Source organism: Phyllosticta citriasiana, assembly GCF_038021145.1.
Source record: "Phyllosticta citriasiana strain CBS 120426 chromosome Unknown IWZ02scaffold_12, whole genome shotgun sequence".
Classification (NCBI taxonomy): domain Eukaryota; kingdom Fungi; phylum Ascomycota; class Dothideomycetes; order Botryosphaeriales; family Phyllostictaceae; genus Phyllosticta; species Phyllosticta citriasiana.
The window spans coordinates 1,032,943-1,052,973 of record NW_027117289.1 but is presented as its reverse complement, the minus strand read 5'-3'; the positions used below and the strand labels follow the sequence as shown (position 1 = coordinate 1,052,973).

Genomic DNA, 20,031 nt, shown 5'->3' with positions numbered 1-20,031 from the left:
GTCGAAATTTTGGTCTTGAATACTGAACTTACGTGCAGGTCATCTGTCGGGCTATTCGTCATCGTTTGGAACTGCTCCAAGTAAGCTTCACGTCACTTCCTGGCCATGACACAAGAGTCGTTTTCTATAGCAGTCCATTCCAAGTCGTGCTATCGAAAATGATGAACCAGAAGCAGAACGCAACCAAAAGATAACGGCGACAAAGGCCGGAAGGAGCGTCGACCCAAAACCAGCAAAAACCAGAGGTCCAAGCAACCAAGCAGCCAAGCAAGCCATCATGAAGCACATCAAATCAAAAAAAAGATGTCCCAAGGATTGACGAGAGTTTTGAAACCCACTCTACCAAACACCCCAGGATATTTTCCCATCGATCCACAAAACTCCGATTCCCAAGCGCCCGCAAAGTCGTCGTCGTCTCTACCGAAAGCCGCGGCTGCGATTCCGCTTAGAAGAAGCTGTTGAGCCAGGTGAACCAGCCGTTGGTGACGGTGTAGACGAGGGAGCTCTCGCAGGTGTACGAGTCGGAGCCAGACGAGGGGTTGAAGGGGACGACGTCGGTGGAGGGGGAGACGGCGTTGTAGAAGAGGACGCACTGCATGCCGATGGCGACGCCGTTGCGCTTGACGGTGTAGGCGTTGAAGCTGCTGCAGGGCAGCCAGCTGCTGGGGTTCCACCAGTTGCCCGTCTTGCGGTTGAGGGCGACCTGGGCCGAGGCGTAGGCCGAGCAGACCATGGGGTCGAACGGGCCCGGGAAGAACTTGGAGCCCATGCAGTTGCCGGGCTTCTTGATGATGCCGCCGCCGTTGCAAGGCTTGCCCGAGCCCCACGTGTTGCTGCCGGGCTGGTTGCAGGTGGGCGGCTTGGTCGCCGTCGCGTTGGGCATGCTGTAGCCGTTGGAGCCGGAGATGACGACGTGGAAGCTGCCCTGGTACTGGCCGACGTTGGTGGCGGACTTGCCGTCAATGTAGGAGCCGTACAGCGAGCACTTGAAGTAGATGGTCGACGCGTTGCTGCAGCTGGCGTCGTTCTGCTCGTACAGCGGGTCGCGCTCGACGTAGATGTTGAACGACTGGCACAGCTTGGTGTTGTCGCAGAAGGCCGCGCATCCGGCCACGTCGTAGCTGTCGAGGGTCTTGTAGCCCATGTACGTGTTCATTTCCGTCGCGCCCTGGAGATCCTTGAAGGTCTGGGTGTAGATACCGCTTTGGCCCGGAACAGTGAGAGGAGCCTTGTTGGCATCGTCGTGGAACTCCTGATCAGCCAGAAAGGCCGTGTCGGTGTCAGGAGTCGGGACAACGCCGGCGCCAGTGGGCCTGACAGAGCAAGTGATGATGGGTGCCGTGGTCGTGGGCACGGTAACGACGCTGCTCGTGGCAATGACGCTGGTGATGGTGGCCGAAGCGCTTGTCAAGACGCTCGTGATGGTGGTTGCAACTGTCGTGCTGGCGCAGTTGACATACCAGTAGTTACGCTTCTTCAGCGTGGTGACTGGAGTGGCAACGAGGTTGCTGGCAGCGCTCGCAGCGGCCGCCTGCGCGTAAGTAGCAGTCGGGTCCGCCTTGAGCGATGGAGCAGCAAGCCAGGCAGGGTCAACAGTGATGCCGTTGTCCCTGGCTGCCAAGGGCGAGGACATGGCAATGCCGGCAAGGGCCGAAAGAGCGAAAACAGAATTCTTCATATCGACGGTCGAGGTCTGGTAGTGACTGACTTTGACTTGGAACGAGTGCTCTTCAAAGAGTGAAGAAGAAGGACTGAACAGAAAACACAAGAGACTGTGGTTGAAGCTGATGGCGAGAAAGAGAAGGACAGGCCGGCCTTGATATACGAATGGCTTCGCGGTCCAGGCACAGGACCCTCCATCCAATGCCGAGGGCAGGGCGCTGCAAGGCGGCATTGCCGTGGACCTGGACTCGGGCATAGCTTTCAGCTTCCATCCGTATTCTTCAGTACCACTGGGATAACCGAGCCGCTAGGTCATGGCCTGGGACTTGTCCGTGTTGGAGCTAAGGTGCTGCATTTACCTCTTCCGGCACAATGTGGCTACTCCAGACGGCGCCAACCGTGTTGTGGGGGATTTGGTCCCGCGCGGATATCGGATACAAATTCTCTGTCTTCAAGTGGGCTATTTTGAGCCTTTGACACTGTGTGGAGCTTGGGAGACACGAGAGGCCGGTGAACAAGCGATGACGAGACCTGGGAATAGAATTCTCGAGCTTTGAATATGGACCGGGAAAAAGCAAGCCGACGTAAAAACGGATTCCAGGTGTCTCGTGCCAACGGCAGCTCCGAAAGACCCGTCGAAATTGTCACTACGGCACTTTGCAAGACTTGGGTTTGTGGTGAAAGGAAGTTTGGAGCGTGGCGTCGACGCTAGCGCTGCGGCCGATAGTTGACAGGTCTGGCTAGATTCTGGAAAGCTTCGACTGGATTGGAGCGAATCCGAAAGACTGGTCCTCTACGGCAGACCTGGACCCGACTTGAAGAAGCTGATTCTCCGCGGATCCAACATGCAACTGGGGTGTTTTGTCAACAAAAAGCTTCAGGACAAAAGACTAGACTGCGATGAGAAGTACCGATTGAGCTGTCAATCGACAGACAGCAAGCGGCCGCATTAACTCTCACTAAGGTACGATGGTAGCAATCTCGGCTCTCCGGTGTCAAAGCCTTGTAGGGAACCACAACAGATGCCTGATGAGCGTGGAAGGCCATGTTGCCGGGTGAAGCTCGACGTTTTTCTTTTTGGTTCGCCAGGTCAAGATGAGTTTAGCGGCCTCGGTTCTGCGTCGCCCTTTGTTATCCATCCACGAGCTGAACCCGACCCAGACTGCTTGTACAGGATTTGTGACTGGTCAACGTTTTGCGTCCCCTGGCCTGAGGTCGCGGAGTCTGCCGCTGACAACTCCCAGGGGTAACTTTCAGTATCTGAGACAGGAAGCACATGACCTCTGTGCTCGTCGCGTGGCATGCTTCTTCCTTTGTGGCACCAAAGGGCAATTCCCAATTCACGCGGCTATCGATTCGGATGGTGAATGTGCAACGTCTTTCCTTTGCCCAACCTCTTCTCCTATGCAGCAGCACCCCTTCGGGAGGACACAAACTCTTACACCGGAGTTCTTTTCCAGAGGTATTTGTCCTTACCTAAAGGTACTTGTAAAACTTCTTCGGCACAACAAACCTACGAGTTTGGGTCGAGATTGAAGAAAAGAAACTGCGAGAAAACCTAAAACTTGCATTCAGTGTTGCGCGCTGCAAGCCCTGCCTTCCGGAATACTCCCAAGCCCTCTAATGAAAAATGTCAAAAGTCATTCAAGAAGAGTTCAGGAGTGCTGAACCTTCAGACACGTCCTCCTTCGTTCCACCCTTTTGTTGCCGGTTGCAAAACCAGCATGGAACCAGGACAGAGAGCGTTCCGTTCGATGGAACCAGGACAGAGAGCGTTCCGTTCGAACATGCGAATCCATCGCTGGACAATCAATGGAAGACACTCAGGTCGCCTATATCGAGACAACTCTAGAGTATAGAGCACCTGGCACAAGCCGTAGTTGGGATCATTCAATGGCCGAACTGCTGAATGAAGAGAACAGTGATCGTATGCCCTGACAGCTTGAATGTAGCAGACCAAAGCTCACCATGCCTAAACGGGCCTAGCGTTGCGAGCTTCCGCGGTCTCTCCTCTTCAACAACCACTCGACGCATGAGTGTGCCTGTCCTGGCAATGTGCTGATCCTCATAAAAAAGGGAAGACGCGTCCGTTTCTTTGCACACCATGCTTTCTGCTCTAATTCCTAATCCACCATCATGGCGGAAACCAGCACAACCTGCCGCCTGCGCGCACTGCCGGGCGAGCTCCAAAACCTCATCTTCGAGAATCTCGACTACCCTTCGGCAATCTCCCTCGCGGCCACTGGCCGCTACTTCCGAAACGTGGTCAATCCCGCGACCCAGGTGCCTGCCGAGGACAAAGTCGCCTTCCTGCGGTACCTGGTGCTGAAGGAGGAGAACGACGAAGTAGGCGCCTGCCTCGGCTGCTTCCGCATCAAACAGCTCATGGACGTCTCGATGCCTTGTCCGGAGAACCCTGTCGCGAGAGTGCGGTGGTGTCAAGACTGCCGCTCCGGAGACGTGGACAGCAATCTCAGCGCCTTGTGGGCGTTGTCTGTGCCGTGGGATTTCTCCTGCCGCAATTGCAACGCTCGTCGGAAGCGGAAATCTGCATCCGGCAGTACGATTTGCGGCTGTCTGCTGGAGCGTTGGCGCGCCAGAGACCTCTCAAGCTGTTACGGTTACCGCCCTCAAGGTCTCGCGCTCCAATTTGCGCTCACCAATGGACCTTGGTTTTTCTCGCATCGCCTCCCTTACCGGACGACGATATCTAGAGGCAGAGAAGACTGCGAAGACCGTCCTTTGCCTAGTTGGACCCAGTTCCAGAAACAATGGAAATATTGGCGAATGATTGTAAGTTTCTTTGATCCTATAAACGGGAGTTTCGGTTCATTCTAACGAGCATGTGGCTGCAGATGTCCTAATCAGGAGAACTCTTACGCTCATCCTCGCTTTCGGCAGCAACGATTGAATTCGGCATGGAGAACCAAGGGCGGAATTTTCTCTTCTGCATTGCGCTGTTCTTGGACTCCGAGGATCTTTTCTTTCCTCTTTCCTCTTCATATTCTGTTGTCTTTCGTTCGTTCTTTCTTTCCTTTTTCCCCCCCTCTTCATTTTCTTTTCCTTGTTTTCTCTTTCTTTGCTCCTTTTTACTGAAAAAAGTTCTGTTGGGTCCTGCACATCCCAAGAGCTGCGTTCGATCGCCAGGCTGCCGGGCTCTTCCAGCGACAGCGCATTCACTCGCGGCCGTCAAAGACCTTTTCACCAAATTGACTTCGATGTTCTTCTCGAATTGTCTTCATACCGAGCAGGGTCCATCAAAAATGGCGACAAGGTCTTGGGACCCAGATTCCCCCAAAGTTCAATTCGTTCTCTTGCGTACTATCGGTGGACTCTCGAGCGCAGTCTACTGTCCGTCGATTTCTCTGAGCTGCAGCAACCTGAACGAGTGCGATGGATCCTCGGGCGCCGGCCTGGCAAAATTGCCCTGGATTCGCCTACCTTGCAGCGCACCTTCCGCACACGCAAAACGTGCCCCTATCGGTCTCTTCGAAAACGCCAGCGGGTAAGAGCGGCAGCATGGGCGCCCGTCCTGGAGAACTTCAGAGTCAAATCTTCCAGCATCTGGACTATTTGTCGGCAATCTTCCTCGCGGGGACAAATCACTTCTTCAGGCGTGTCATCGATCCAGTGGCTCTGACGTCAGATGAAGATAGGATTTCATTCCTGAAGTATGCACAGACTTACATGGCCAAGCGGATGGGCAGCGCGCTCGCCTGTCTCAAGTGCTTCATGATTCGCAAGCTCCGCCACTTCAGCGCTCCAAAGAATGATCCCCGGCACAGGTCGCCGATGTGCAACAAATGCCGTGGAGAGTCCACCGATCGTCAACGCAGGCTGTACGCATTGAGCCTATTGAGTCGTAAACCAGACTCGGTCAGGCAGGCAGACGAACGCGTCCTTATGTGCGTCGTGTGCTCAAATTACGATGGCCCGGTTCCGGTCCTTTTTCCTTCAGGGTGACCTGCGAAGACTGTGGTGATTGCGTCTGTCACTCGTTTCGCAGCTGGCCCTCCTATGTCAACTGGCCGAAGTGCAGTAGTTGTAGAAAAATATGCACGTTTAGCACTCACCCTGATGTAGTTCACGCTATTTGCAATCGGGGCATTGGAAACCAGTTGGGTGGCCTGAGTAAGGACAGCTGAGGATAAAGAGAGTGGCAGAATCTCCTGTTGTCCAAGCGACGGCCCAAATGGCGAACCGCAGACTCCAGCCCCTGGGAAGTTGAAGGAAGTGGGAATCCAAGGAAAGAGAAGAAAGTATTCCATCAAGAAAGCAGCATGTAGACCTAGATGATGGACTGAGTTTGCAAAATAGATAGCAATTGAAGAGTGACTGACGCTTAGCGTCCAGCAAAAGCACACGCACCCCATTGACGGTTTCCTGTCCTGATCGATCAAATGTTTTCAAGTTCGCGTGAAGGCGGATAGAGACAGCACTCGAAAGTATGCGGAATTCCTCGAGGAAAACCGTCGTCGCTTGTACTCATCGTGGTGTTGTGGACATGCGCTCGCCGAGCAGAGTGGTTGGAGTCAAACCTATGTCGTTTGAGTCACGACTGACTGTAATCTTGGCCCCCAAAGACTGATGGTGACTTCAGCATGCGGTCAGTCTGCTCCATGCAAAACGGCAAGACCCAACACTCTTCAAAAAGCATTGAAACCTACTATTCCCCACTATCCCAAGTCCAACACGCACACCCAATGCCACCACCGTGGCATCGCCCACCCACGCTCCTCGGTCTCTTTGGAAAATTGCCTCAAAAGCTGCTCGACGTAGTCCTCGAGCACCTGGACTTCCCATCCGCCATTTCCTCGACGCCACAAACAACTACGTCCACATCATCGAACCGCCGCTGTACGTGCCCGACGGCGCCAAGATTACCTTTCTGCGCCACGCAGAAGTGTTCCTAGCGCACGACCCGTCCAGCATCGGCGCATGCGTCAAAATGCCTCACGCTCAGACCCGTGACGGCACTCAAAGACGGCGCAACACCACGGCACAACACCACGGCACAACACCGCGGCACAACATCGACAGCGACGCGGCATCCTGCGTCGACTGCGGCCCCGTCACACAGGACGAGCGCGATGCGTACCGCATCACCACGGACGTCTGGGACGACGTGATTCAGCGGTGCATGCGGTGCGGCGGGATGCGGGTTGCGCCGCGCCGCCACCAGATTTGCGTCGATTGTGGCGACTGCGCGTGCTTTGCGGTGTCGTTGGATTTGTCAGAGGCGCAGACGGAGGGGACATGGTGTGCGCGCTGCGACGATGTTAGGGTGCATAAGGAAAGAGAAGGGGAAGTGGAGCATTTGGTGCCAATTCGGTGGGACGAGTTTGAAAGGCTTTGGTAGATGTTGCGGCCGTCTGCTGTTAATTTGTATTTGGATAGGAAGAGAAGTAAGACTGGTCTGGGAGTACCGTGAGGTACCGAGGGCGGGTCGTCATCGCGCACCCGGACGTCTGGCACAAAGTGGGGTGGAGGAAGAGTACTTTCACCTGCCAACCTCACGATGGTTGTAGCGGAGTTGTTTGTATGCGCCACAATACATCGAACCAAGCTTTGCTTGCGGCTCGTCGCCTCTTGGCGAGCTAGAATTTGTGATATAGCGACTCGATTTATCCCAAAGCCGCGGAGGAAATTCGAGTCCAGGATCTTCTATTCGAGCGGGTGTGGTGAAGCATGTGAGATATATATCTGACCGTAAAGCGTCCTTGATATAGGCCAGGATCGAAATAGCGTCAAGAAAATCGTGAAACCCATCTTTCCCTACTGGTCGAGGAGAAGAGATCCCGGTCAGGTGATGAAGCAAGCGGTCAATTGGACAGCGCAACCGTTTCCGTCGCATCCATGTCTTGGAGCGCGTTGGTCGTCTCTCCGCAAAAGAAAAGCCGCCGCCCCCGCCACAAGCCGCGAATCCCGGCGAGCGGGTGAGCATGCGCGCGCTCTCGTCAAAATTCCCCCACTGAGCTAGCTGCACTTTTCGGGGCAAATCCCAGGCGGCTTGGATGCTAAGCTGACGGGAGGAGCGCTTTTGAGTTTTTCAAGGGTCTTCGGTGTCGACCACGGACGGGCCCATCGGCGGGCTTTGTGCTTCGGGATGGGCGCATGCGATGAGCGCTGCTTCCACGGTGCGCTGCCAGGACACGTTTGTCCGCGGACGCGGTTTCAGCGTAGGCTGGGATAGGCGTGGTTCGAGAAACAGCACATGCGGACCGAGAATCGAAACTGGCCGCCTCATTGAGACGGCGAAAGCACATGGAAGGTCGTTGGAGGGTCGTTTTGGCCGTGTCGCCGGTGCAGCATTGCCCAAATCTCTCAGGGCGGACCGGCCCGTGAGGAATCCGGTTGAGATCGGAACAGGCGGGAGCAGCGCGCAAAGTTGGTGAGCGAGCTGAGCGGATGGACGCATAAAGTACGCGGCAGAGCACGGCAGCGAGCGTCTCAACAAGCGTCAGGGGAAATGGCGCGTGGGATGGTTGACTGAGATGGTGTTGTGTCGTTGACCCGAGTCGAGAACAAGACAAGCAAGTAGCGATCGGCCGGTGCCGGTTCTAGAATGCCAAAAGCCCTACCCGCCCACCTCCCATCGTCTCTCCTCACTCGCAGCCGTCCGTCCTCCCGTCCGCTCCTCAGCCCAGCCTGCTCTGCTGCTCCGTCTATCCATCCATCGCCATGTCGCTCTTTAACTGATTCCATCGTTGCAACCACCACGCCTGCGCCCTGCCTCCTGTGCGCACGTGCGTCCGTAGGTACCCTCTGCTGTGTACCTCACCTGTCTGCTGAGAGACTGATGGCTCCGCCAGTCCTCCTCTTGCGCCCTGGCCGCCCTCTTCTGCGCCGGCCAGTCTCTTCATGTCTTCCGTCTTGCGCTCTGCTCCCGGCCTGCTGATCAAGACCCATCATGGCCCAAGTCGACGGCGGCCCCGCCTCGCACCCTGCTCCCAAGCGCCAAAAGCAAATGACTGTTATTGCTTGCAAGGGCTGCCAGCGGAGAAAATCAAAAGTATGCAGCCTTCCGTGTCCCTCGGCTCCTAACCGCGCTCACACCATGTCTCCAGTGTGATGGGGGCCGTCCTAGTTGTGAGAGGTGCTTCCGTTTGAAAGAGGAATGCACGTACGACTACGACAGCACCGTCAGCAGGCAAGACGGCCTGAAGCGGAGGCTGCAGTCCGTTACTGAGAAATCCAATCATCTCGAGGCCCTTGTGAGCTCCCTGCGATCTGCAAGCGATGGTGAGACTGCAGACATTCTCCGTCTGCTCAAGGATGGCGCCGATGTCTCTGACATTGTCGAGCAAATGGGAAAACCGTCATCAACCAACGACACCAATCTGCCCACTCGAACAAAGCGTCTCAACGCGACGGATCGGGACTTTTCCTACCCAACCCCCCCTGGAGACGTCATGAGCGAGAATCCAAGCGCTTTGCTTCCCAGGCAATCAATCGAATCAAGCCAACCATTCGTCAAATCCGAGTCCTCTTCACGACCTTACAGTAGGCCCGAAGAGACCGATGAATCATGTGCCACTGCCTCTTCCAACGCATCTACATCCTCAATGTGGCTGAAGAATCGTCGCAAGAAAATGCGCGGATACGTCGAGGCATTTGGAAATCTTCCCTTTTCCAGCGCCCTTGTTGCCAATGGCTACCCTACCCAAATTCAAAGCCACCAAATGTCAAACTTTCACGTCCCCGTCCATTTTTTGCAGCCACTCTGGGAAACTGATCCGTCCCCCCTCTCTCGGGTGGTTCAGGATTACCGGGATATTGCGCGTCAAGCCTACTCTAATACGCTGCGCGTTAGCGTGCAGACGAGGACCGAAATTACTGCCTTTTTCCGTGAAAGAATTATTGAACGAGGCGCTGAAGTTCCGACAACATCAGATTGGGCATCCGAAATGAACAAGAGCTTTGAAGACGTCGATATTTTTGTGCGCCTCGCGTGCCTGTACTTCCAGACTCACCTTATGCTGGCATGTTGCCCTAATCTTTGTGCGACATTGGCTAACTTGGTTTTAGTGGATGGTCAACCCTACAGCCGAGACGTATGCTCGAATGCCAGACATGATCAAGCCCACGCCGTGCCAAATGATGGTGCCGCACATTTCCCCCGTTGATACTGTGCCTCTGTATGCATCCAGCTGGACTGACTTACACGGGTTTTCAAGGGCTGATTTGATGACAGGCCGGCTATGCGTGAGGCGCTTGTCCACAATCTGCGCGACTGGGTTGCCGCTTGCGCTGGTTCCCTCTCCGTGAACTGGTCCCATGGACTGGACGCATGCGTGGAGACGGACCCCTTGACTGGACGAATTTACCTGATCAGAGAATTTGAGGAGCATGTCTCGAAGCATGAGAACTGGTCCGTCGACAGCGCGTTCCTTGACTTCTTTCCCGAACTCCGAGACCAGGTCGTGGTTCTAGAAAGAGAATCAAGATCAGATAGTCCTCCGGAGAACACCTTGGGCGTTGACATATCGATGCGGGAGCCAGACCCACAATCGCTGCGAGCGACGGTGGCACGAGGAGTGCAGACGTACAGAAAGAATCGACCAAAGAGACCAGGCGACGTGTGAATATACGATTTCCATCTGTAGATAAGAATACCCGGGTCCTAATAGGCCTATCAACAACGGAACTATACGAAACAAGGTTCAATTTCCAGCCGCGCCACATACACCGGGACAGCACAGATTTTGTTTGATGCAGCGGAGGCATGCGCGTTCGTTACATGGAGCATTCCTACCCCTGGCAGACGACTGTCATCCACTTGGTTCCATGCAAATTGGTCTAAAAAGGACCGAAACATGCGCCATCCTGAAACATCAACCCCACAGCCGTGCGGCGTATGTGAGGGTCGGTGGAGACGACGCGGGCGTGTCCCATCGACACGTCTTCTTTATCTTGATCATGGCAAAACAGCTTGCTGGAAAAGAAATGCGGCATATCTATCAAGAAACCGGAAATTGTGCTCATCCTTTGCTTGTCGTGATGCTTCACCGATGGAATTTCTTTGCCATGCAAACATCGCGCCCAGAAACACGTGTCGTGATTGGCAGTGTCTTCAAATGGGCCGATTTTGACTTTCACGACGTCCTTCCACCGACGCCAAGGAGCAGTCGTTGGCTTGAAGATGGCCAGTAAATCTTCAAGGCAGAGAGAGAAAAGAAACAGGGGCAGGGAACCTCTGCGGCACCAAAGCATCAAGTTGGTGAGAAGTTGAGCTCCAGAAGGACCTGCAGCAAGCAACCGCAATGGCGGAAGCGCACGGTCCCTTGCAGTAGTCCGACCCTACCTTAAGGTTTGCGCCCCAGAAACTTAACTTCTTCCGCCAACTCTTGAAGTACCAACATCCCTACTTGGCCGCACCTTCGTCTTGGTCGGTCGCGACACCTTTGCCATTCCTGGTCCATCGTTTCTTCTTCTCAATTGACATTTTCCCTCTTGTTGTCAAGATGGCTTTCGACAACTACTACGACGACCTCGAATGCGAGAGCTGCTGCCGCGTTTTCAACACGTACAGAGGCCGCTTTGATCACATGAAGGCTCTCAACCACTTCAGCACCTACTGCCTTGACTGCGACCGCAACTTCATGAACAACAACAATCTCAATCAGGTGCGTGGGAGCTTCCCTTGATCCAAAAAAGCAAAACTTACAAACGACAGCATCTCAACTCTCGCATTCATCGCGGTAGCACCATCAAGTGTCCCTTTTGCAAACGCGGCTACACCACTGCCAGCGGCGTCTCGCACCACCTCGAGAATGGCTCGTGTCCCAATGCCCCCTCCTTGGACCGCGAGACCCTGCACCGCATGATCCGCCGACGCGACCCGAACGGCGTCATTACGCAGAAGCAGCTCGGCTGGCACGACGACACATCGGCTTCCACGGTCGTCGGCTGGCAGCTCGACAACGCGTGGAACGGCGACAACTACGAGTGCTTCCTCTGTCACCGCGAGTTCGGCATTCCCAGCAGCCTCCGTCAGCATCTCGAATCCCCCGCCCACGCGCGCAAGCTGTATCACTTCCCCAACCGCCGCTGCAACAAGGACTTCGCCGGCTTGGGCATGCTGTTCAATCATCTGGAGAGTGAGAGCTGCAAATTTGTCAAGTTTGACGCTGTGCAGAGGAATGTCGGTGGTATCTTGACTGGCCAGCGCTTGATTGCCTTTGGCTGATTGACGCCGCGTGAAGCAATGGAGTTGCCAGTATTGCTGGGATTGCTGGTTCGCAGTTGACAGAGTACAGTAGGACACGACAAACGACAAAGCGTATGAAGCACAGTGAAATCAAATCGTCACAACCTGTCCCGGCTGCCTCCCTACCTTGCCTATCCGCGATCATCTACTCCCTCGTACCACACCGTCCCGCACTGTTAACACGCAGTCTCTGAATGATCCGTCAGACGCATCCTTCCTATGAGCTGGCGAACGTGGCATGCCATGGCTTTTGGACATGCCTTCAAAACATGTAGCTGGAGCCTGTGCTTCCAAACCTGCGGACCTGAGTATTTTTCGCAGGCGATGGGTTGAAGTGGAGGGCATGAAGCGCCTCGTTCAGTGTGCGCGGCATCAAGCCGCCCGTTACACGAAAGCTCCTCGTACGCGCGCGAGGGACTCTGCTGTTGCGTGTGGACATCGTTCGTCTGTGAGCGATGAATGTTGGCACCGATGGTCGCAGCGCTCGACCTCTGTCAATCTGTAGCAGAGTCGATATCTTCCCGGTCTACTCTGTTGCTACTCCAGTGCCGTATGAGCGAGGCCCCTTCGCCCGCTGCTCATCCGTTCGTCCGTCTGCCGCCAGTCCATCCAGTGCCGTGCCGCGTTTGCTGCTCTAGCCCAGCATCTTGGCCAGCCAACCAGCCAGCCAGCCGCTCGCTCGCTCACTCGTTCCCAATGGAGAAATAATCCATCGAGACATTGAGATTTCTCGATCCACCTCTCGTCTCGTCACGCTTCTCCGCACTCTCGTACCCGCCTGCCTCCTCTCCCTCCACTGTGCAGCAGTGCCCAGAAAGAAGCCCCAAACATTATGCAAACGTACAACGCCCGTAAACGAGATCTTCCCGCGCGCAGCATCTGTTCGCCCCGCGCGAAAGGCAGCGCACCCCGTGCGCCGCTGCTGCTTGTGCAGTGACCGCCGACCGACTGACAGACAGGTGTGAGGCCAGGGGCAGGGCTTGAAAATACGACGAGCGGCAGGGATCGAGAGGAGAGGGAGACGTGGTGGTGGGGGGAATTGGTTGCCTGCCTGAATACGAGGAGTGGTTACGAGCAACGAGTGCAGAGGCTGAAGCGGATACGGGCACGGAAACGGGAGTGGAGATGATGGCGCGCGCTTGGCAGGGGAGGAGGGAGAAGAAGAAGAAGAAGAAGAAGAAGAAGAAGAAGAAGAAGAAGAAGGCGTATGGAGAGTTCGCGATGGCGCTGTGAGGCTGGCTGGCTGGTATCAGAGTTTCAATGCGCTGCTGTGGCCTGGCTTGGCTTTTGATGACGACTCTGGCAGAGTGTGTGCACTGCACAAGAGTAGCGCTGATCGTTGACGGGGACTGTACAAAGAGAGAAAGTTGGAGGTGCGTATGGATGGCGTTTTATCTTGTGCATGCCTTGGCTGGTCGCGATTCCTGCTCGATCAGCTCGGACGCATGCTACATGTGTTTCTTGTCAACAAACGCTGCCAAGTATTGTGGTTATTTTGAACTCCCCTACTCCCACCAAAGCAACATTTCACCAAAAAAGAACTCCATTCGCTCGGACTGCTCACCTATTTTTCCTCACCCATCCATTGCAAAGCAGCAACTTCGTCTCATTATTACTTTTTCAGTTCGGCGGTGTCGACCGAAATAGGAACGAGGCCACCCGGTCGAGCCTGACTACATGTAAGGCAAGCACAAAGTCACAGACGCAGGGGAGATCGGTCGTAAGAATAGCAGCATTCTGAGTACCAGGACTCGCATGTATTGGACAATGAGTAAGTTCTTACTACAGTTTAGGCCGACGGGGAGCGGATGGGCGGCCACGACTTCGCAAAAGTCTGATTCACAGCCAACGAGCCATCTCCCTACGCATCTGGCGCGATTAGGTTGGACTCTGCCTGGCACTTCATATGCTTAAACAAAAGAAGCAAGCAAACACGCAAAGTTCAAGGGAGGGAGGACGTGCAGAGAGAGAAGTGGGCGCGTGCTTCGCGAGCCTGTTGTGCCTAAGGGCGGGTATCGGCAGTAGACAATCCGATATCTGGCTGGGCCGGCTTCAGGACATCCGAATCTACGATAAGCGATTGGACAAGGTGACACTCACCTAATCCAATTTCTAGAATCGCTAATACTTATAGCGCGTTACTATAGTCATACCGGCACGTAGTAGGAGGCGTGGCTAGAGGCTTACTGAAATTAGCTTATTGTAAAGCGGATTGGAACCTCTACATGCGCATTAGCTTAGTAAATGTTAAGGTTAAGAGAATATACAGTAAACAGGTAGCGAGACGGACTGCTGCGTCACACATTCAGGCTGTAGAGGTTCAAGCTAGACAAATGAAGAGCACCAATCTTGTATAGCTTAAGCGTAAAATGCCGTGCTATGCTTCGAGATGGCCCACGAAAGTCGTTTTGAAGCAGAGATTGACCCACAAGGTCCCGCACTCTCTTGGACTCTTCTTCACAACCTGATGTCTCTGGCAGGCTTGTGGCTACTAACCACTTTCGATAGACACCTCAAACGCCGTGGTATGCCCGATTCCTGTAGCTCCTTTCACCCAAAAATTGTCGTCCTAGTTTAATATTTTGCCTTGATACTGCCTCAGTCTCGTCCGTTCTCCTCTTTCCATTTCTGGAGATACAGTTTGCCGCTGAGCGGGCCTTCCTTGTCTTCGTACTTGATCTTGTTCTCCTTCGGGTCGAGGCGTTTCGTAACGAATGGCGTGAGCTATAGATTGATCAGTGACATGCTCAAGCTTGTGATAATTCATCCACTCACATCAAAGCCCGTCAAGTCTGGGCAAACATATGTTCGGACCTTGTGGTATTGAACAATGTACTTTCCTCGAGAGGTGTGTCGACCCATGGCTCCCGAGCCGGTACCCTTGTAGTAGCCCTTGTTGGTCTGCTTGGTGGTCAGCTTCAAGCGCCTGATGCTGCTTTGAAGCACTTGAGTCGGCTGCATGTTGGCGTTTGCGTTGTGGTTGGACTTTGCAGATGGGTTGCAACGGAAGAGATGGATCTTCGGGGTTGGCTTGAAAGTCGCGTCGGCGAATCGGCATTGGCGCGCCGAAAAATCCTGCGCACAGACCACAAACTCCAGAATTTCGTGCCTCTCTGCAACATTCCGGCGTCCTCTTTGCAACATTACGCCTCCTTCGCGCATATCCCTCAAAATGCCTCGAAGAATCACACGGAGCTCCGTCTCCGCCAGAAAGCCAAAGAATGCCCGTAAAAAGGCCCAAAAGCGCAACCTGGATGCCTACGCCATCGCCGAGCGGGAAGTGAACGACAATCCCAAGGTTCGCAAGGCCCGCCTTGGTGAGCTGGAAGACGATGGTCCACGCCGAAAACGCCAAAGAGCCGACAGCGACGACGAAGATGACGAAGACGAAGGCCCAAGGCAAAAAAGGCAGAGCAGAGGCGACCCCGACGACCTTGACATTAGCGAAGGCATCGACTCAGAGGGAAATACCTGGCACACAGGGCACGTCGACGATGACGACGACAGTGATATTGACAGCGACGAAGCCTTTGGAGAAAGCGACGAGGAGAGATTTGCCGACTTTACATTCCGTGGAAGCTCCACCTCCAAGGACAAGAAAAAAAAGAAGGCGCCCAGGATTGAGGACGAGAGTGGAGTTCTCGACTTGGAGGAGGGCGACGACGAAAGTGCAGAGGATAGTGACGATGAGTCTCTTGGGTCGGACGCAGTGGATCTTGCCCAGATGCTTGATGACTACGAGGAGGAAGAACAAGAACAGTCCAAAGGCAAGAAATCACACCAGCAAGACAGTCGATCCGACGATGGGGAATCTGACGACTCTGAATCCGCTGGCGACGACGAAGCATCGGACTACGACATGTCGGACGTCGACGAGGACGATAACGACCCCAACAAAATTTCGGAGCTCCAGAACTTCATATCGACCATATCACAGGACGCAGATGGCAAGAAGAAGGAAATGTTTACCAACGCTCACGAGAGCGCCGCTCCATCAGACTTTGGTGTTGCCTCCTCACAAAAGTTGGACATTGGAGACCTGCTTGCTGGAACGAGCGATCCAAATGCGAAGAGAATGGTAAAAATGCTCAAGGACAAGAAATCTTCCAAGCGTAATGGAATTCCTGGGAAGCTCGATGCCCCTCTGCCCAAGAGATTACAGGATAAGATTGACCGCCAGGCGGCCAACGAAAAGGCCAAGGAGCAACTAGAACGCTGGGTAGACACGGTCAAGCACAATCGACGTGCCGAACACATTTCTTTCCCCATGAAGGATCCAGACGCGCAGGAGCCGGCTGGCGTCAAGTATCTTGTTCCTCTAAACAATGCAAAGCCGACCAACGAGCTCGAGAGCATAATTCAGGCCATCATGGAAGAAAGTGGCTTGGCGACAGGCAGCAAGAACGAAGAGGAACAGATTCGCGAATTTGAAAAATTGCAAACCAACAAGATGCCGCTTGAGGAGGTTCTTGCACGCCGCGCGGAGCTGCGCAAGGCTCGCGACTTGCTGTTCAGAGAGGAAATGCGCGCGAAGCGAGTTAAAAAGATCAAGTCAAAATCATGGCGCCGAGTTCACAGGAAGGAGAGGGAACGCCTTGAGCAGCAAGAGAAAGATGCCATGGCAGCTGCTGGAATTGACATGTCTGAGGATGAAAAAGAGCGACAGGATCGTCGTAGGGCAGAAGAGCGGATGGGAGCAAAGCACCGAGAGAGCAAGTGGGCCAAGGGAGTCAAGGCGACAGGAAGGGCTGCCTGGGATGATGATGCTCGCGAGGGAGTCAACGAAATGGCTCGCAAGAATGAGGAGCTGCGTCGCAGGATCGAAGGCAAGGACGTACAAGACGAAGACGAGATGACCGACATGAGCAGCGAAGAGGACGATGACGATTCTGAATCGGGCGACGCCCAAAGGCTCCAGCGACAGCTGGATCGTGTTTCTGGTGCCGAATCGGCAGAGGTTGGCGGTCTGTCCAAGCTCGCATCGATGAAATTCATGCAGCGTGCCGACGCTGCTCTCAAGGCTCAAAATGACGAAGATGTCAAGAGGATCCGCAAGGAGCTAGCGGAGGCTGATGGTCACGGCGCCTCGGACGAGGAAGACGACGAGGACGCCCAACAGTCTATCGGTCGCCGTGTCTTTGGTCCATCTTCTGAAAAACAAAACAAGCCGGCTAAAAAGCAGCCAAGAAACGAATTCGAAGAGCAACCGGGCTCAGACTACGAAGATGAGGCCGACCCAATCAAAACCGATTCCCAGGATCGGGACCAACCTCGCGAGCACCAGTCGCGTAAGCAAAGGAATGCCGCCAATCACAGGAGCCGTAAACCCGGTGGCACTGTTGACAGGAAGCCTTTGGAGGACCCTGAGGACAATGCCTTGGCAGTAGCACTTTCAAAGAGGTCCAACTCCAAGTCTAAGTCACGCCACGGAGCTCCTGTCGATGCAGGCCCTGTTCTGGACTTATCGGAAAACAAGTCCAGAACTACGAAGCAATCAAAGGCAAAGGCAACTGAATCATCTGCGCCAGCTGAATCTGATGGCTGGACCGTCGTCACCTATGACAACAAAGAGGCGCCGGACGACGAAGGGTCGGACGGGGAACCTGCCAACCCTTTCACACTCAAGAAAGAGTCCTTGGTCGAGAAGGCTTTTGCGGGTGACGAAGTGGCCAATGTGTTTGAGGCTGAGAAGCGCGCCATTGAAAAAGACGAGGGCGACAAAGTCATTGACAACACCCTTCCAGGCTGGGGCAGTTGGGCTGGCTCGGGCCTCAGCAAAAAGGACCGCCAGCGTAACAGCGGGCGCTTCCTCACCACGCAAAAGGGAGTCAAGAAGGAAAATCGCAAGGATGCCAAATTGAATAACGTGGTTATCAACGAGAAACGGGTCAAGAAGAACTCGAAATACCTGGCGTCGTCGTTGCCGTTCCCGCATGAGTCTAAGCAGGTCTACGAATCCACGCTGCGGCGACCTCTCGGCCCGGAATTCAACACGAAGGAGACTTTCCAGGACGGTACGAAGCCGAGGGTCATGGTCAAACCTGGCGTCGTCATCAAGCCCCTGGCGAAGCCGCTTGTGTAGGCTGCAAAGGATTGGAGCGTATTGTAGAACCTGTCGCAGAGCACGTCTAAATAGAGTAATTCAGGTATGAGGAGCATCGGCAAGGTACCAGCGCTTGTGGCGGTCGGTGAAACGAGTGGCACCGCTTCCGGCACACGGACGCTCTTTTTGTGAGCCACAGTGGTACGGGATCGAGCGTGCAGCTTCCGACGTCGTCTGACGAGAGACTACTCTTCTTTCATCCCAATTGCTGACCCGCCAGGCTCATCGATCCCTCTTGTCGGTTTGATGTTTCGGTGACGTCCGGGCAGTGGTAGGGGTTCATCTCGGTGGCTTTCTCGCCGCTGCTGCCAACCATGCCTGCGAAGCCTTGAAGGATTTGTCCAGCCCACCCTCGTCAGCCTGATCACCTGGAGCTTCACGGCTGGACTATTTCCGATCAAATGACGGCGTGCGCCGAGCGGACCGAAGCGCTGCGACCGAACTGCCCGACCGAACAACTTGAGCGGCGTGATCCAGCCGGACTGTCATGAGGGCCGTCCGAACTGCAGAGCCGGGGTTCCTAGGTCTCGGCACTTGGACCGCTGGACCAGTCACCACCATCGACGCCGCTAAGGGAAACTAACCTGTACAATTGTGTAAACGCCTGCCTCTCTTGTGATGGCGAAGGCTTGCCAATGCGGGGCTGGCCGCCGGCCTCATGACGTGGCCAGCATGGCCGTGGTCGATGTGCTGGAGGCGTACAGAACTTCATTCCAACTCGCTGCAACGGCAAGCCGTGGATGCAGACTGGCAATGTGGGCATCTTCAGAAGCAGTATTGCCGCCACATCGTTACCCTTGACAACATTTGTATTTGCAGCCTCCCGTCCCGGGTCCGGGAAGTATTCAAGCCATCTTAATTACAAAGTTTATGCTGCTGCGCTAACCGGATCAGTCGACTATATTCGGCGTTTTAGGGTCTCAAACATCAAGTCGCGGCCCGCTATAGCCCTCCAAAAAGGGCCAAGAAAGGGAGACACACGTTGACAGCACCTATTATTCGCCATTTACTTTGCTCTAGATCCTTTCGTCAGCCGTTCAGCGTTGGAGGTTCCGCGCAGGGGCCTCTTGCAGCTAAGCTCGTCCCGGTTAACCCCAGAATGTACAATGAGAAGAAAAGAAAGGATTGTTCATGTAAGCGCTGCTCGACCTGGTAGCGTACGCGTCTTAGCCCCATCGTCCCACACAGCGCGGCTTTTGCAGAAACAGCTACGGGGGTTTCTTCACAAAGTGAATCAAGCGTCCACTGTCCCTGGCCTCGCTCTAGTCTTCTGACGCTGCTGCACACGCGCTACATCAGCTGTTGCTACATTTATCCGCCTCATCCTCGCCAATGACTATCTTATAAACTCAATTCGTTGTCCGCTTGCCCTAGTTAGCAGACTACTCGGCGAGACTTGCCTCGACCAAGCCACGACCGTCTTTTTTGGCCAACAGCCGGGGAATATATGAACTCTCGGCGAGCACGAAAAATCGCTGTTCACAATCGGCTCCACAAACTTTTAACATTTTCATTCTTTTCTTATCTACTTTCCTTATAACGTCATACTACAACACTCATTCAACTGTAAAGACCCTCTCTTACGCCAGGACCATGGCTCCTGTACTTTCTCGAATTTTCCTTTTTTCCCTGGCAGCCTCCCTGTGGGATGGCTGTGCACAGGGACATCCGCTCGCTCCTGGACAAAAGGCCGCAAGTATGTACCCTTTGAAGCGACAAGCAGCAGTCCAATCACATGGAAGGGTCGATGACGTCGAAGAAGCATGCCGGGGTGAAGTCTTCACAACGACACGGACAGTATATGCTGCAGTTGCCTCTTCGGGACCGGCAGTCTCTTCCTCGTCATCAACGTTCTCCGTGCATTCCCTTTTGCCACCTGGTTACGCGTCTGATTTTTCGATTTCTTCAATTTCCATTTTCTCTCCGTCTTCAGCCTTTTCTTCAAGCACTGTTTACTGTTCCTTGCCGTCCTGTTCCGTGCCTGGCTCTCAACTGGTCGCACCCGCCTTTGCAGCAGAGCCCTGCACGGAACCGGCAGGCTTTCCCAGCAACATCG

At 54.5% G+C, this 20,031-nt stretch overlaps 7 protein-coding genes across 7 annotated transcripts; 5 read left to right on the top strand and 2 right to left on the bottom strand.

The window, feature by feature from the left end:
• Positions 1-70: 70 nt before the first annotated feature.
• IWZ02DRAFT_459571 (uncharacterized protein) lies at positions 71-1,916 on the bottom strand. The gene has a single exon (XM_066768091.1). It carries the CDS (start codon positions 1,892-1,894, stop codon positions 446-448), a length of 1,449 nt encoding a protein of 482 aa, XP_066620141.1. The 5' UTR covers positions 1,895-1,916; the 3' UTR covers positions 71-445.
• Positions 1,917-3,462: 1,546 nt separating this feature from the next.
• On the top strand, positions 3,463-4,936 carry IWZ02DRAFT_459569 (uncharacterized protein). The gene has a single exon (XM_066768090.1). It carries the CDS (start codon positions 3,799-3,801, stop codon positions 4,498-4,500), a length of 702 nt encoding a protein of 233 aa, XP_066620140.1. The 5' UTR covers positions 3,463-3,798; the 3' UTR covers positions 4,501-4,936.
• Positions 4,937-5,055: 119 nt separating this feature from the next.
• On the top strand, positions 5,056-6,954 carry IWZ02DRAFT_493169 (uncharacterized protein; the record flags this gene model as incomplete). The annotated part of the gene is made up of 3 exons (XM_066769909.1): positions 5,056-5,567; positions 6,442-6,787; positions 6,946-6,954. 3 exons carry the CDS (start codon positions 5,056-5,058, stop codon positions 6,952-6,954), a joined length of 867 nt encoding a protein of 288 aa, XP_066620139.1.
• Positions 6,955-8,242: 1,288 nt separating this feature from the next.
• On the top strand, positions 8,243-10,354 carry IWZ02DRAFT_62426 (uncharacterized protein). The gene is made up of 5 exons (XM_066770977.1): positions 8,243-8,420; positions 8,475-8,674; positions 8,730-9,644; positions 9,691-9,800; positions 9,857-10,354. The coding sequence occupies exons 2-5, from the start codon at positions 8,573-8,575 to the stop codon at positions 10,245-10,247; spliced, it is 1,518 nt and encodes a 505-aa protein (XP_066620138.1). The 5' UTR covers positions 8,243-8,420; positions 8,475-8,572; the 3' UTR covers positions 10,248-10,354.
• A 617-nt stretch (positions 10,355-10,971) lies between these two features.
• Positions 10,972-11,981, top strand: IWZ02DRAFT_62457 (putative zinc finger protein). Its single transcript, XM_066770978.1, has 2 exons — positions 10,972-11,288; positions 11,339-11,981. The coding sequence occupies exons 1-2, from the start codon at positions 11,127-11,129 to the stop codon at positions 11,849-11,851; spliced, it is 675 nt and encodes a 224-aa protein (XP_066620137.1). The 5' UTR covers positions 10,972-11,126; the 3' UTR covers positions 11,852-11,981.
• A 2,070-nt stretch (positions 11,982-14,051) lies between these two features.
• Positions 14,052-14,926, bottom strand: IWZ02DRAFT_62354 (mitochondrial 54S ribosomal protein mL41). Its single transcript, XM_066770976.1, has 2 exons — positions 14,648-14,926; positions 14,052-14,596 (listed from the first exon to the last, which is right to left on the bottom strand). The coding sequence occupies exons 1-2, from the start codon at positions 14,831-14,833 to the stop codon at positions 14,471-14,473; spliced, it is 312 nt and encodes a 103-aa protein (XP_066620136.1). The 5' UTR covers positions 14,834-14,926; the 3' UTR covers positions 14,052-14,470.
• A 79-nt stretch (positions 14,927-15,005) lies between these two features.
• Positions 15,006-18,040, top strand: IWZ02DRAFT_459555 (Utp14 protein-domain-containing protein). Its single transcript, XM_066768089.1, has one exon. It carries the CDS (start codon positions 15,045-15,047, stop codon positions 17,952-17,954), a length of 2,910 nt encoding a protein of 969 aa, XP_066620135.1. The 5' UTR covers positions 15,006-15,044; the 3' UTR covers positions 17,955-18,040.
• The last annotated feature ends 1,991 nt before the right edge of the window (positions 18,041-20,031 follow it).